General features: G+C 35.8%; 4 protein-coding genes across 4 annotated transcripts; 2 read left to right on the forward strand and 2 right to left on the reverse strand.

Annotated features, from left to right (window-relative positions):
* On the reverse strand, window positions 1-1,776 carry LOC116305891 (uncharacterized). Its single transcript, XM_031715892.2, has one exon. It carries the CDS (start codon window positions 1,772-1,774, stop codon window positions 83-85), a length of 1,692 nt encoding a protein of 563 aa, XP_031571752.1. The 5' UTR covers window positions 1,775-1,776; the 3' UTR covers window positions 1-82.
* A 300-nt stretch (window positions 1,777-2,076) lies between these two features.
* LOC116305875 (pre-mRNA-splicing factor 18) lies at window positions 2,077-10,632 on the forward strand. Its single transcript, XM_031715856.1, has 14 exons — window positions 2,077-2,217; window positions 2,349-2,417; window positions 2,534-2,554; window positions 2,925-3,032; window positions 4,153-4,232; window positions 4,812-4,845; window positions 4,932-5,003; window positions 5,864-5,950; window positions 7,134-7,202; window positions 7,862-7,927; window positions 8,107-8,181; window positions 8,514-8,585; window positions 9,170-9,287; window positions 9,509-10,632. Exons 1-14 carry the CDS (start codon window positions 2,152-2,154, stop codon window positions 9,628-9,630), a joined length of 1,059 nt encoding a protein of 352 aa, XP_031571716.1. The 5' UTR covers window positions 2,077-2,151; the 3' UTR covers window positions 9,631-10,632.
* Window positions 10,633-10,649: 17 nt separating this feature from the next.
* Window positions 10,650-15,418, reverse strand: LOC116305863 (uncharacterized). The gene is made up of 3 exons (XM_031715846.2): window positions 15,145-15,418; window positions 13,111-13,725; window positions 10,650-12,739 (listed from the first exon to the last, which is right to left on the reverse strand). The coding sequence occupies exons 1-3, from the start codon at window positions 15,307-15,309 to the stop codon at window positions 12,113-12,115; spliced, it is 1,407 nt and encodes a 468-aa protein (XP_031571706.2). The 5' UTR covers window positions 15,310-15,418; the 3' UTR covers window positions 10,650-12,112.
* LOC116305883 (uncharacterized) lies at window positions 15,389-16,289 on the forward strand. The gene has a single exon (XM_031715870.2). The coding sequence runs from the start codon at window positions 15,432-15,434 to the stop codon at window positions 16,287-16,289; it is 858 nt and encodes a 285-aa protein (XP_031571730.2). The 5' UTR covers window positions 15,389-15,431.
* Window positions 16,290-16,351: the final 62 nt, after the last annotated feature.

Consider the following 16,351-nt stretch of genomic DNA (forward strand, 5'->3'; position numbering starts at 1 on the left):
ATTAAAATTTTATTTTTATTTATTTTTCTGCAGTTTAATTTTTACACCAAAATAATTCAAGGCAAAGGGTCCGTCATGCTCTTCAACGGTCTTCAATCATCGACAAAAGAGGCTCCCTTTCTCCCAGATCGGAGTTGATCGATTTTCTTTCAACGACTTGGACTCTACGCGTTGGACGAACGATTGCTGTTGTTCTTCGCATCTTGCGCTTGATGATGTAAAAATGCAGAAACATGTGCAGAGAGAAGCCAAGGTGAATAGGTGCTGCAGCATTGAAGAAGGAGGTCATAGACGGGTCAAGTTGGGAGTGGTTGATCAGATATTCGATTTGCCCATGGTACTGATCAATGGTACAAGATATGAAGGTAGACAGAAGACCGAGCATGACAGCGGGAACTAGAAGATGGCAAATGCTTCTTCTTTGGTTTCGCGCCTCTTGACAAAAATGAGGACCCACCTTGACGAAGACGTAAAGCTGAAAAACCACACTGATCGCGCGTGCAGCTTCTTTCGAAGAATTCCAGATGAGGTAGGTTTGCAGCTCGCCTCGTGCTTGGGAACTCCAGATTAAGCAGAAGGACGTCTTCATGATTCGGTAGACAAACCCGATAGCTCCCATAAAGCCAATCATCACATCTATTGCTTTAGACTCGGTTTCCCGCCATCTGATCAAGTTATCGTCTTCCGATAGGCTTAAGGTCTCTCCATTTACTAGAATCAGTTCAGTAACGATAACAACGATGTTACAAAGGATTGGAAAAATGCTGGTCCAGGTTCCCACCAAGTCCATATATTGTAATCCGTTGACTAACTGGACGCAGATGCAAACCAGTCCAATGACATGGCCATAACCGGAGTAATGACGGGTTTGAACGTCTTCAATCATCCCAGCTTGTTGTGTTTGTACGGCATTGTCATTGTGGATGGAGTCTTCGATCTGTTGATGATGATTCATATTATGACCATCATGAGCTTCATTTCCCTCAATTTCAAGCGCATGCTCCAGAAACAAGATGCTGCAGAGAAGTCGGTAATCAATAATGAGGGTATTGTAGACAGTTTTCACGATAGAGAAACCATCTCCAAAAAGCTCCATGACAAAGGCGTTATCAGTGTGGGTGGTGACGATGGAGTCGATCCACATAGCAAAATTAAATAGTGAAATCGTTTTCAAGAACCATGAACAACCCATTCGCATCGAGTATCTTGGTATTTTATGACGTAAACTGAAGTGGTAGATAGAGGCTTGAACGAGCTTCTGTACCAAACAAACGAATTTTACCGACGCATAAATAGGCGCTTTAGACTTAAATCCACCGATACTAAATAACATTTCAAGTGCACAAAGAGGCAAGGCAATAACCCACATGACTATCCCCATACTTCCGTTAGTGTGGCCTACGGGGATCAAAGGTCGACGATCGTCGTCACCACTAGCAGCATTGCCTGGGATATTAAAGAGTACCATAGTTCCAGCCCACAGGAAGACCACTCCTACAAAAATCACCAATAAAAGCCTATAGATACCGTACACTTTCAGGTGGACATAAAATCCTAGACTTAGAAGGGTTGTGAGCAGAGCACCAAGGAACAATAAGACGACGCCAATCCTTGTCTCCACCATGGCTCGACCAATTCTTTTCCAGTAATACAACAAAAGCAGAGCACAGGCTGCCACGAATATCAAGGAGGAGAACGTGGCCAAGATTATTCCTGACGCAAAATGCTCATAGCTTGGGAATGAGATTGTGTTATTGTACAATTTCGTCTTCATCGTGGCGAATTTGAGTTAGAAATGAAATGAACCTCTGAAAACGAATAAATACGAGTAAACTGACACTTTGATATATTGCAGTTTCTATTCCACTTTAGGTTTCCTTCGTCCTTCACCATTTATGTTCATCACGAAATCTCACTTTGAACTGTTCTCTTTCATTCATTAGGTCTTTTTGTTTTTCATTCCCGTTTATACTTTTGCCCATCCCATTTTCATCCGATCTCACTTCACAAAAGTGCAGCGTGGGATACCTGTGTATTTTTAGTGTGTTATTACTGACCAGACGGTTCGCAGACTCGCCAGTGTGTTTTTATCGACGTCTTTTTGTTGAGTGCAACGTTTTTCTTCAATTTTCTTCGTTTTTTATGAATTAAATGGATTTTCTTCTGGCTGAGATCGATCGTAAGAAGAAACAACTAGACCAAAATGAAGTCACTTCGGTAAGAAAGCAATTATTTTATCTTTTACAGCGTTTTTTTTGTTCATATCTTCATGATTTTGTCTGTCGTAGTTTTTCCACATCTTGAAGCTAACGATGCATTTTGACTGTTCGTTTTGATTTATTTTATAGAATAAAAAATATTTTAAAAGAGGAGAACTGGCTGCCAAACAAGCTGAAGAGTACAAGAGAAAGCAAGAGGTATTGTGTATCTAAGATCTATTGGTTTTAATATATACGTTTTTGTATTAAAAATTTCACTTGGAGTTGACCTCTTTTCTGTATGCTTACATGCTTGTTGTCATTGTATTTTGCAGCTGAAACGAAAAGAAAAAGAGGTATGATATTCATTTACAAATTCAGATATGTAGATTAGATTGAATGTTATTTTGATACACAATAAAACACCGCTTTCTATGCTTTTTTCTGTAACAAAGCCTGCAGTGGATGATTGATTATATTACAGTAAGATGACTGCTTCTAACATGCCTTTTATGCTTCCTCACTTCCATGTATTCCTGAATGGAGCACAGAAAAACCTGTTTTATTTGTGTTGTCATTTAGAAAGAAAAAAAAATGTTGTAATTTTCAAAGCTGTTTTCTAACACTTTTTTTGCAAAGGCTTTCACAGATTTGGATGGTGTCAGGACCATGCTACATTCACTAATCCAAAATCTTTCTCACTCCTAAATCTCATAAACCTAACAGGAAAGATATGAAAAGAATACTGAAGAGGAAGGGGCATTTTTACCAAACAAGAAAAGAAAAGGTGAAGATCAAGAAGGCAAGAAGCAAGTACTTATGCCACGAGAAGAGGTATTATAATACATGCAGCCTCTGCTATTAAGACAAAGCATTTGACAAATTACAGCAAGCTTCATGTTCATATTACCTAACTACAACCCCAGATGTCTGGGGTTTTGGCAACCGTCAATCAAATTTGTGACAGGCCAAGTGTATTTCAGTCGTCACCAATAAATATTCCAACTAACTGTCATTTTTCCATGGGAAGTAGGCTGTTGAGTTAAGGGAATATTTATCTCTCAATCAGAATGCACTTGGCTTGTCTCAAATTCAATAGACCTCTTCGGCTTGGGGTAATGTTTTCCCATTTCAGACCACATGTCAATTCCCATGGGAATAAGATTCTTTGTTTGAGCTGTATCCATATTCATGTGTCTTCTCATGTGCAACTGAGTGCAAACATTAAGCAAAGAAATGATACTCTAGGGAATGACATGTGGTCTGAAATGGGAAAACATTACGTTAGAGCTGAAGAGGTCTATTGATGGTAACATGAAACTAATGATAATAATGATAATGATAATAATAATAATAGCAATAATTAAACAAATCAAACCTAATCAGTCGATACCTTTCATATTTTTGACTGGCGGCAGCGAAAAATAAAATTTCAGTGTGCAACTCGGAGGCACAGAGTTCGCATGTTTATGAAAATTACATTGAAAATAATATTTTTTGTTTTCGGTCTTTCTTTGATTAACGGCAACAATGATTGTCGCAAGGCCAAAGAAATGCGGCTTATTCACCTATTGGGCACTCTTAGTCCCAACGGGATTAATGAACGCTTTACTTTCAACTAACCTTTTCTTTTGTCTTTTGATTGTTTGTTTTTGTTTCCTTGCTTACCTTGCTCTCATTGGTTTCTTTTGTCTTATTCTATCATATATACACTCCTTTTTACTACTTCTTTCTCTTTTACTCCGACGAAGGACTAGCGTCCGAAACGTCAGTGAGTTTTTTCATTCTCACAGCGCATAATTTACCTTTTCATCATTACTGTTTCATTAGAAACACCGACGCAGCTCACACTAGTTTTTAGCTAGTTATATCTTCTTATTAAATTTTGCTAATAGTAACTTAGCTCCTGTGATGTTTTATATTAATATCGTTTTATTTGCTTGGGAAACCAAAGGTCATAAAAAGATTAAGAGAGAGGGGTGAACCAATTAGACTGTTTGGAGAGACTGATGAAGAAGCTTACCAAAGACAAAGGTATGTTTTCCAAATAGTTAATGCAATGGTAAAAATTGTGGTGTTAAAGAATATGTATAATATGCAGTTCCAGAAATCATCCATATCCACCCCACAGAAGAATTTGGAATGTCTGAAGAGTAGGGGGGTCAGAGAAAGTTTGTATGGAAGAAAATTGGAATTTCCAGGGGGTAGGGGAGTGTCTTAAAAAAATTGCTTGGTGAAGGGGGTTTGGATAATTTTTGGAACTACACATTATACACATGACGTGTATAGAGTGACAAAAAGTTTCTCCCATCGTATACTAGTTTTGATTGCTTGATTAAATAATATATGTTATTTTCTCTCTCATGTAAAATGTTCAGTACCTTAATCACAAATTTTCAATAGTTACTATTATTATTATTATTATTATTATTATTAATAGTAATCTTTATTATCTTTCTGGATGCCAGCACATGTTGGTCGGTGTTAACCACCATTTGCAACAGATTAAGACATTCAAAGACTTTTATCAGATGACAGAAACCCAGCTATCTAGTCGTACCCATTATTACATTAAAAAAGTTTCTTAATTTCCAATCTATTCTCTTTTATAAGGCGAATTGAAATGATGGCTCCAGAAATCAACAAGGTACTACAAAATGATTTTTCTCATGATTATTAAGAATTGAAACAACAATGACAGGAAAAATTTTTTTTATCATAATTTTTTTCCAGGGTTTCAGAAATGATCTCAGAGCGGCTATGGAGAAAATTGACCAGGAATATTTAGCAGATCTCATAAAACAGGTAAGAATTTCATTAGAATACCATTGATGTTGTTATCATTGAAATTATTAGATTATTAATTTTTGAAAATAACATTGAAGACTGAGATTGGAAACATGTCTTCATGCTTTGATGCTAATACTTGGTTAATACCAGTATTTGTGAGAACATACGTAAGACCATCGAAACATGATTAATTTGAATCTATCATTCTGCACTGACCAGCGACTGAATAGCCTAGACCTCTTGAAAAAAAATCTTATGGTTACCGTTCTTTCTCCGTATCTGCACCTGAATTTTGGAATGCCCTTCCATCTTAAATTACGAACTCTGAAAGCTTGTCATCATTCAAGACTTTTTTGAAAATTCATTTGTTTAAATTAGCTTTTAATGTGTGACCTTTATTACTTTTCTGATGATTGTTATCATCATTTTTGTATTATTTTTTATTTCATCTTTCACAGCGCCTAGAGCAGTCCTGGATAAGCACTTTACAAATAGTCCTCTTCACGGTTCCCTGCGCCGTCTTGAAAGGTAGCCGGGCCTTGGCATCGAAGCGAGACGAACAGTGAGCTTGCAATGATAGAGACCTTTTTTAACACCTTGAACAATTATTCACATGTCTCTATCATTGCAATCTCACTGTTCGTCTTGCTTCGATGCAAAGGCCTGGCTACCTTTCAAGATGGCGCAGGGAACCACGAAGGGGACTATTGTAATTATTATTATTATTATTAACATGAGGCTAGTCAGTCAGAAGTTGGTGCAGAACAATAGTTGTTCAAATTGATCACCATTTTTCAATTAGGTGTATGAGCGAGCCACATTTATCATATTATATTCAATTGTGTAAAAATACAAAATGGTTTAATATTTAATAGGGTGATGGTATAACACATGACAAGGATGAAGAGGATCAAGTTCTTCTACACAAGAAAATCAAGAAAGTAACATTTGATGAAATCCAGGTATTGTATTTGGGCACAGTCTTCATACTTGGATAATAAGCTTCCAAAGGCCATTTGCAACAAACAGTCACGTGGTGATATATAATTTTGACAAAAATTCAATTTAGCCAAAGGTCCCTTGGGGAAGGCTCTGCTGGGTGGTAAACAACATATCTTGAAATGAAAAGTATCTTATGAGGGAGGAAAAGTACTTTGAAAAAGTTTTTGGGAATGACATTAGTAATCTAGCAAAAGTTATTTTTATTAAGGGAGCCCAAACTTTAAAATTAAAAAATAAGTGTAAGTTAGATTTTAATCAATAGAGCGCAAACAATTAATCCGTGAAACACTAATTACTAAATAGTACAAAATAGTGCTAATTAAACAATAGAAAACAGTGGATTTTGCATGAAATTGTGCTATTTAGTATTACTAAAGTTTCACGGTTATATTGTTTGCACTCTATCATTTTGTTGTTATACTTGTCCTCACATAGTCTCTCACACTTCTGTTGTCGGTCCTAAATCAACTGTTAAAATCACTGACCATTTTGTTTGTACCACTTCTAATGTTGTATATTGTATTAAATGTACCCGCTGTAATCTTTTGTATGTGGGCGAGACTGGCCGCCGTCTTGGTGATCGCATTTGCAATCATCTTTATGATATTCGCAATAACGATCCCACCAAACCAGTTTCCCGCCATTTTAATCTAGCTAACCATTCTCTTTCTGACTTCATTGTTTTCGGTCTTTCTTTGCTTAACGGCAACAATGATTGTCGCAAGACCAAAGAAATGCGGCTTATTCACCTATTGGGCACTCTTAGTCCCAACGGGATTAATGAACGCTTTATTTTCAACTAACCTTTTCTTTTGTCTTTTGATTGTTTGTTTTTGTTTCCTTGCCTACCTTGCTCTCATTGGTTTCTTTTGTCTTATTCTATCATATATACACTCCTTTCTACCACTTCTTTCTCTTTTACTCCGACGAAGGACTAGCGTCCGAAACGTCAGTAAGTTTTTTCATCTTTTCACGGTGTATAATTTACCTTTTCATCATTACTGTATCATTTTGTTCGTTTATTTAATTATTTTTTTTAGCCAAACTTGTTATTCTTTTCATGCTTTGTTTGTTTGCTTTTGTGGAAAAAAAATCTTGGTATGTGTTAATATATATTGTCTCATTTTTCCATTTTTCCACTAGGAATTAGCTCAAGGAATGGGAAAAGGAGATGCAAAGCTAGACCAAGAGGTCATCTTGAAATTTGTTGAGGTAAAAATAAATTTAAATTTTATAAAAATATAAGATTGGTCTAAACAACACCAGATATCTGGGATATACGTATACCATCCTTTAAGCATCCAGGGTATCATGTCTGCGTTTCTTTTGTTTTTCTTTGTTTTTCTTTGTTGCGCACAAGAAGACACATGTAGATGGATACAAATCAAACAGAATCTTATTCTCAAGTAAAGGATGTTCAAGCTGAATATGCTTTGCACCATCATGTGATGGCATCCATGACAGAAGGCATGACAATAGAACCTTTTCTCTTTCTTATGTATTTATATTAGACCAGATGCGATTGTTCTTGCCTCTTGTCATGTCTGCCATCATGTGATGGTGCAAAGATTTTATATTGGCAAAGTGTACTTCCAGAAATTATCCATGCCTCTCCCAAGGAAGAATTATTTTAAAGACCCCCCTCCCCCTCCGGAAATTCCAATTTTCTTCCATACAAACTCTGTAATTCTTGTTCTTTCTCTGACCCCCCCCCCCACCCTTTTGGAAATTCCAAATTCCTATGTGGGGTGGGTATGGATAATTTCAGGAACCACACAATACCACATTACATACATGTATGTGTGATACAGTAATCTCAATAACAATAACGATAACATCAATAAGTATAACAATTTGATTCATTTTTGTAGTTTTTGTTGGATCAGTGGGAACAAGAATTAAACAATAAGCCTGAAGAAATAAAGAGAACATTAGAGGTAGCACATTGTTTTGATATTTTTATCCAAGGCTGCATGTGGCTGGGACCCCTGTGGTTTATTATACCACAGGAGACCCAAAGCAAAAAATACAGCTAGAACTAATATTAATGTGGTCTTACTCTTTTTTGTTTATTATTATTATTTTTTTTTTTTTTTTTTTTTTTTTTAATTTTTAGGGCAAATTAGCAAGTGCAACTCAACGGCAGACCCAGTCATATCTTCATCCTCTCATAAGAAAATTAAGAACCAAGGTAATATGGATTTTTAAGGAGCTATTAGGCTGCGTTCATAACGTATAGCAGGGGGGGGGGGGCAAGTGAAATGCAAGGAAAAAGGGGGGGATGGGCAAATTTTTATCAGAAAAAAGGGGGGATGCACAATTTTTGGAAGAAGCTACAAGCCTTGCTTAGGGGGGGCTTCATTATTCTGGACATTTCAAATTTTCACCTGCCCCCCCCCCTCATTCCATACATTATGAACACAGCCTTATATTAGATAATAATTTCTTGTTCAACTGTTTCACATTGATCAATGACATATATGTTTATGTAACTTAATTTGCTAAATTGTTATTTTTCAATAGAACACACCAGCTGACATCAGAGAAGCCTTGACCAACATTACAAGAAATCTTATAGACAGAGAATATGTTAAGGTATCTTATAAATTATCACAATCTGTAAGAAAAGTATAAAATGTAATTAGGGCTCTTGAAGAATGGTATTTATGAGATATTTTGTAGAGAGGTCTCTGAGATACTACAAGGACAGCTGCAGCCCACCCTAAAAAGGTGGGGAGGGAGCTAAGATTTAGAAATATAAGAGACTATATTTTGGGAAAAGGTTAAGTGTGACTGTCTCTGCAGTCGCTGTACTATTTCCACTATGTGAAAAAGAGCCTCCAAAGCCCCTTTTACACTGGCGATTTTTGCGGCCTCTTTTGCTGCGATTTTTGTGGCAATTTTCGGAAATATAAAATCTTTTGTCTCATCCTTCAAGAGACATTCGTCTTGGAAAATCTTGGTATCCTGAAAAAAACTTTACAAGTAAATTCTTTACCATTATTTATTATGGACAAAATTGCAGCAAAAATCATCACAAAAATTGTTAGTGTAAACGGGGCTTAAGACATCCTTTTAACCTAGGGGTAGTGGTATCACCTGTCACTACTCAGCAATTTTGAGATTGTGTTCACCTTAGAATGAAAGTTTCATGATATATGTTTTGGTTGTTGTTTCAGGCTAATGACGCATACCTTCAAATGGCTATCGGCAATGCACCTTGGCCCATAGGAGTTACCATGGTAGGAATCCATGCACGTACGGGAAGAGAAAAGATCTTTGCACAAAATGTTGCTCGTATCCTTTATGAACAAACAAAAAGATGAATTAGTGAATGGAATGAATAAATAAAAAAATGAATTAAAAGAATGAAATGAAATGAAGGAAGGGAATAATTGAAATAAATAAATAAATGAAATAATAAGAAAATGAATGGAGGAAAAATATATGTTTGAATGAAATGAGTGGATGCTTTGCCATTACTCTTGATATCATTTTCCTTAACTCTAGTAATTTAGATGTCCTAAATGATGAAACCCAAAGGAAATATATTCAAGGTCTCAAAAGGCTTATGACATTTTGTCAAAAGAAATTCCCAGCAGACCCTTCCAAATCAGTTGAATATAATGGTGTATCTTGAGAGCCAAGCTGGGACTACTCCATGCATATTGTGTAGAACTGAAAAAAGAAATATACTACGAGGAATTCTTAACTTATTCTGCTGAGTGCCATGCTAGCGAGAAGAAGCACAGCTATAGAACGTGTAGGTGATCTCCTTCCGACAGGCCAATGAAAACCAGCCAATTATCCCATATAAAATTAAGATTATTATACTGAAAAAATATGGTGGCCCCAGTTGGAGAAAAGACCTCTGAATTATATATATCATATATACCTATATATGTAAGTGAATACCTATGCATGTCAGCAACTGCCCATGCATATAAGCAATGAAATAAGTGATGAAATTAGCGTAAAACAATACCTCTTCGTTTGCATAGAAACAACTGAAAGTAGGACTGATCTTTTCAGGCATTACCCGAGATCACCTGGTATTTTAATTGTCATTTGCTATAGAGTATGGCATTCTGGGGAGTAGTGACATACCCCAACAGTGTATTGCCTGGGTGTGAACTGTACATCTTAATGATTTTCATCAACTTGTAAATACCTCTGTAAATAAGCTTTCTTTTCATGCATTCTAACTCTTTACCTTAGGCATAATGATTTCCCATTTCAAACTACGTCATTAGCCTCCCTGTAGTATAATCTCTTTTTAATGGTCGTGCATGATATGCATGACTCAAACTAAAAAAGAAATTATCTTGAAATGTGTAGTTCCAAAAATTATCCATACCCTCCCCCCATGGAGGAATTTTTTTAAGACACCCCCCCTACCCCCGGAAATTCCAATTTTCTTCCACACAAACTCTGTGATTTTTGTTCTTTCTCTGACCCCCCACCCTTTTGGAAATTCCAAATTCCTCTGTGGTGTGGGTATGGATGATTTCTGGAACTACACAATGGGAAAACATTACACCCAAGAGGGCTATTATTAATAGACAGTAATACTTGTCTATACTCATGAAGCACAATGAAAAAGTCCAGTTTAAATAAATAAAAACGCTTTAAACCATTAAAATCTGAATAGCTAATGTCTAATAATATTTTCATAACTTTATTGCACATTTCCTCTGAGTAAATAATGAATTCTGGATATTTTGTTATCTGGAAACATATTGTAAATATGGCAAATAATAAATAGTTTTGGCATTTTTCAAATAATAATTATTCCAACTTGGTAGTTGCTACCTGCTCGCTGAAATTACTCTTTGTTTTCGTTTGTTTGTTTGTTTATTTCTGTCTATAAAAATTATCAGCCAGCATCTTTGACATTTTTGAGCAAATTCCATTGAGCAGCTTGAAACTAGACCATGTCACATCCAGACATTTTCTTGGTTAAGTCTGTAAGTAATATATACACATACTCTCATCTTTAAGTAATATATACAGTATGAGTGGCAGTGTTGTATCCGATATACAAACTTATATCTGGATACAACACCGACACGAATACTGTAGATTGCTTATCAAACGTCTAGGTTAGTTCCTTTGTGTTTCGCTAGAATTTTCAAGATAAAAGTGAATCTGGCCAAGAAAATCCATCTTAAAGTTGATGCAAATGAACAGGATTCTGTATCTGATTTACAAAACTCTTCACGGTCATGATTTCTGTTGTGTTTCCCTCATGAATTATTAATGAGTTTAATAACATAACCGAGAAAATGACCAGATTTGACGCAAGCAACTTAAAACTACCAAGCTAAATATCAAAAACTCCTTTAATAAAAATGTGTAAATCTAATTTAGAAGTATTTCATCCCTCTCCACCGTCTGATGAGGAATGTTATAGATCTGATAATTTAATAAATTAATTTGAAGCCCTGTACAATTCAGCACCACTTACAGGATTGGTAATTTCAAAACAAGTTTGATAAGAATTGATAGAGTGCATGCACTAAACCCATGAAACAAATACTAACTTTTAGTACTAAATAGTGATAAATAAACAATAGAAAACAAAGGATTCTGTATGAAATAGTACTAATATTAGTACTAATTAATGTTCAGGGATTTAGTCTGCGCAACTCTATTCTCCTAAGAGCAATAACATTTATTGATAAATTTGTTCATTTTGGTTACGACATTAATTTTTTCCTTTTTTGCTAGTTTCTTTCTGTATCCATGTATGCATTTTTACTTTTCACTGAAGTTTATAAATATTTTCTTGTCTGATCTTTTTTCTCCTTTTTTTCCTACTTTTTATCAACAGTGCTTGTCTTTTTCCACACCTAGGTGATAAATGTAATATTTACTAAGTAGCTGCTTATGTTGCTCATGATTCAGATAGAGTGCATACCATAGTTCAATGAAAGAGTTAACAGAATTGTACAAATTAGTTCAAAGGTTTGTAGGTCCACAGTCTTTTGAGGTCTACTGAACTTACTGATTTGTGCAATTTCTTACACATTTTTTCACAGATATGTGGTATGCAATCTACTAGTGTGACCCAGGCTTTAATATTATTCTTGATATTGCGACCCCTTTTCAATGGTATTGACTTATCGGTAAGTTAATTTCAAAGTAGCGACAACCATCAAGTGATCTGATGGATACATTTCTTCTGTGATTCGCCCCAACACAGTATCTAGAGTGTCAGAAAAATTCAATATGGTAATCATGTAGATAACAAATATAATTGACACCAAGAAGAAAAAGAGCGTTCTGTTTGGGAGTAAGAAAAGCAAACGTTGGTTCACTCTTCTCGCTCGGCCAGCAAAGAAATATTTAAATAATAGTTTAATCATGATGTAGAAAATTAACCCTGAATATACCACGGCACAGAATATGAGCACGACCATGGAATTATAATGAGAAGGGGTGCACTCGTAACAGAATTGAAGGTCACAGTTGTTATTGTCACCACCTTGGACACAAACTCCACAGCGGCAAGACCCATGGGGTCCACAATCTTGATGGCATGTGTATATAATAGGTTTTTTACCCTCTAGTAAAGAGTCGTTAGCAAAGCTCAGGACTGTTTTGAGTCTGTGCCAGATGTTAAGCATACTGTAGTAGTGATTGTCCCTGTAGTCAGTTCCACCACCACCAAGTTTTACGTCAAGCACACCAAGACCAGTTCTTGACACTAGTATTCTGTCTGGTCGATTTATCAACCCAGGCTCAGGCTTTTAAAAAAAACAAAGATGAAGGTCAATAATTATGACGTTACAAATATTGAAGCATAATCTTTGCAATTTCATACATTGAAAGATCAAATCAATCCATGTAGTGGCAATAATTGGTTCTTACGTCTGTGGACTCAGGTTGGATTCCTGGACTTTTCTCCAGTTTTCCTCAATATACAAAGCACACTATATTCTAATTTGGCCTGTGATTTAGCCAATGCATGGACACAGGTCAGCCTAGAAGTAATTGTTTTGAGGGTAAAATTTGCTTGTTTTTTAAAGATTCAACTGAAATACGTATTGAATCAGAAAGCTGACTATTAAAGACAGCTATAAAAAAGAACAGAATATATTACTTAAATTCAACCCACCATGTTACTAAAAGTGTAGCCTTTTTGACCAGCATGAGTGGACTGCCATGCATCAACATAGCCATAACCACGTCCAGAGTCTTGAGCATCAAAGTACTTATCTGGCTTACAATCACCATTAGGATCAAAAGACCCTTTCAAAATGGCTTGCACTGGCCAACGAAAATCCTCATACACATTGAAGTCACCAAGAATAACTGATCGCTCGCTACCAACAGAAGCCAAGTAATTGATCACATCGATTGCGTTTTGACACTGCTGTTGTCTATCATAAGACAAGTGAACTAATGTTAAGTCCAACTCGTCTCCATTTACATCCAGTTGAACATGAACTATAATCCTGTTGTTCTTGTCAGGGTTGTTAGTCTTTATCTTAAGGTTCACGGCATGGCTAAGCATTATAGGATGTTTGCTTAGGATCCCTAGTCCTTCCTGTTCCCATCCTGGTGGAGGTGGTTGGTTTATTTTAGATGATGCTTTTCTCACTGGGTGATAGCTGTAGTATTTGTATGTGGATCCCAACAAGGTTTGTATTTCGAGCACTTGGTTTCTGTGACCTGATAAATCTGATCGAACCTCTTGAAACCCTATGACATCTGGATTGGCTTTCTGGATCTAAAAAAAATCATAATAAAGAAGTCAACAAATGACAGTGTTGCATGTGAGAGGTGTAGGGGCTTTATTGCACCCCTTCCCCTCTCCTCCCCCCTTGATGCAATACTCCATTTTACAGTTCCGTTCAGTGACCACGAATAATAGTTGTAAGTCGAAGCTGGAGTTTCCACGCATAGCAAAACTATACTTTTTATCATGCGCGGCAACTCCAACCTCGGCTTGGAACTATTACAACAATAGTAGTTTTAATAATCTTGCTGATACTGTATTGTAAATATTCATGCTTTATATATATATATATGTAATTGTATAAAATTATTGTATTGTAAACCTTTATTGTAAAAAATGTAGAACTGTAATGTAAACTCTAGGTGGTGTGAAATATGATTAAAAAATTATTCATGGTCATTGAACAGAACTGTAAAATGGAATATTAGCCCCCTTATTTCCAAATCTAAGATTTACTACTTTGAGAGTATACGCACTAAAACAAACATCCTTTTCAAAACATAAAAAAGATCAGCAGTCATAAGGGTTGGCCTGACTCTGTCTGTCTTTCAGATTTTCCTATCTCTGTTGCCACAGAGAGCCCACATAAACAAACCATTAAGAGAATAAAAATACAAAATGTGAAAGCATTGGCAGATCCAAGAATTTTTTTAACTTGTGGATCTATGGCATGGTCATTGAACCAGAGGTACAATGTACCAAAAAGTTATTTTGCATTCACATTTGCTTGGCTTTTCTCATGGGGGAGGGGTGGTAGAGCCCCTAATGCAACCCCCCTGACACTGGCCTGCTAACAAACAAGGTCCCTCTTTGTCTTTCTATTTTTCAATAACATGAAGAGAAAGACGAAAATAGACCTCTGCTGGCAGGGTTCTCCCCTGATTTTACCTATTGAAGAGCCTAAAGAGAAAAAAATTATTAGCATTAAGATATAAATACATATTTATCAAAGAGTTAATACATAATTAATGATCCAAGTCTTCACTAGACTAGATCGATTACTTGAATGGGACTTGTTGACCCTTATCAAGCAACAAAAATTTAAAAACACCTAAATCACTAACACCTGATTAGGGAAATGATAGATACTCCAACGCCAAAATACAAACCACTTAAATGTGAATCAAATTTCTTAATCTTAATTAACAAAATCTTAGCTAACATAAGCTTTAGCTTTTAAACTTATGTAAATTCAAGCAAAAAATATCAATTCAGTATTAAACTTATAAAAACCATCAAAAATAGGACTTTAAAAAATTCCATTAACAGCTATAGCCCGTAAGAGGTAATTTCATACTTTGAGAAGAGTATGCAGTATGAATTAGGGGCTTTTCTTGTTAAAACAAAGACAAAAACATAATTTAAAAGGCGATTTTTTTTAAAAAAGACTCCGGCTTTTTTTTCACGTACCATCTCAGCGATGAACACCTTCCTCGCATCCCACGTAAACATCACATTCCATAAGTTGTAGGTCGCTACAATGATCTCTTTATGACTGTTTGTGGGGTTAATTTGACTAAGGAAAATAAAAATGGTGCTTAAAAATAAATAAAATAGGCGAGGAATACAAGACATGATTCAAGATTTTTTCGAAAGTGTTAAAAACTGAGCCCACGATCTGATGTACAGCGGTTTTTCATAGCAATCATAATAATTCAAATAATTCAAGATTAATGGATTTTAACTTGCCATAATTTATGGATTTTATTTGCTCAGAATTCCAAGATCTTGTTAAAAATGTCTTAAAAAAGAATCAGTCTAAGAAGGGGTCTACTGAAATGCTAACTACAGATATTGTAGATGCTCTGTTGGAAAGAGATTTTGAATTTACTACAGCAAGTGATCCTCTTCAAAGTAGTCCCAATATTTCACCTTTAACAGGTGAAAATCATTATCCTATGTACCCATTATACAAGGAAATTGCTAACAAGTTATTCAAATGGATGGAAACTACACAAAATCCTTCAGAAAGCCTCCAGAGTTTTGAATTATTGGAGCAAACAAAAGTTGTATCTTTAACAAAGAAAGAAGATTTAGAAAATGTTGGAAAGCTTCTAAATCAACTCAAAGACTCTTGGAAAAACTGGAATGTGGAAGAAAGGGAAATCCATATTGCTAAAGTTTTTGGGATCTTAGATAAAAGGATGTTGTTAGATTTGCTTGGTGTTCGTCACACTGTTGGTAGCATAGACTTTTTCCCACCACCATTGGAGGAGTTAATCAATTCATTTTGTAAAAAACACAAGCCTAATTCTAATCTTTCAGTAGGTGCTAGAGCTTTATCAAAGCACTGTCATAGAGACAACACTTCAAAGTTTTGGGGAGTATGTACAGGTAGCGAGGATGCAAAGAATAATCATGCCTGTACAACACTTCACAAGATACTTAATGACGTCGCATGGATTAACATTCATTCATTGCCTCATGATGTGAAGGTGGTTGAGATAAGATGTAGTCAGGGGTATGGAGCAAGGTGGTTGGATGACGGCAGTGAGTTCCGTGGATTTCTAGAGCCACAAATGGTTGATGGACATTCTGTGAAATGGAGACACTGACAATGACCTAACAAACAAACAAACAAAAAATATTGGTAAAAACTTTCATGCTAATCCAGATA

Source organism: Actinia tenebrosa, unplaced genomic scaffold (assembly GCF_029948245.1).
Source record: "Actinia tenebrosa isolate PJP-AT-01 unplaced genomic scaffold, QUT_ActTen_1.0 PGA_scaffold3__52_contigs__length_22856419, whole genome shotgun sequence".
Lineage (NCBI taxonomy): Eukaryota > Metazoa > Cnidaria > Anthozoa > Actiniaria > Actiniidae > Actinia > Actinia tenebrosa.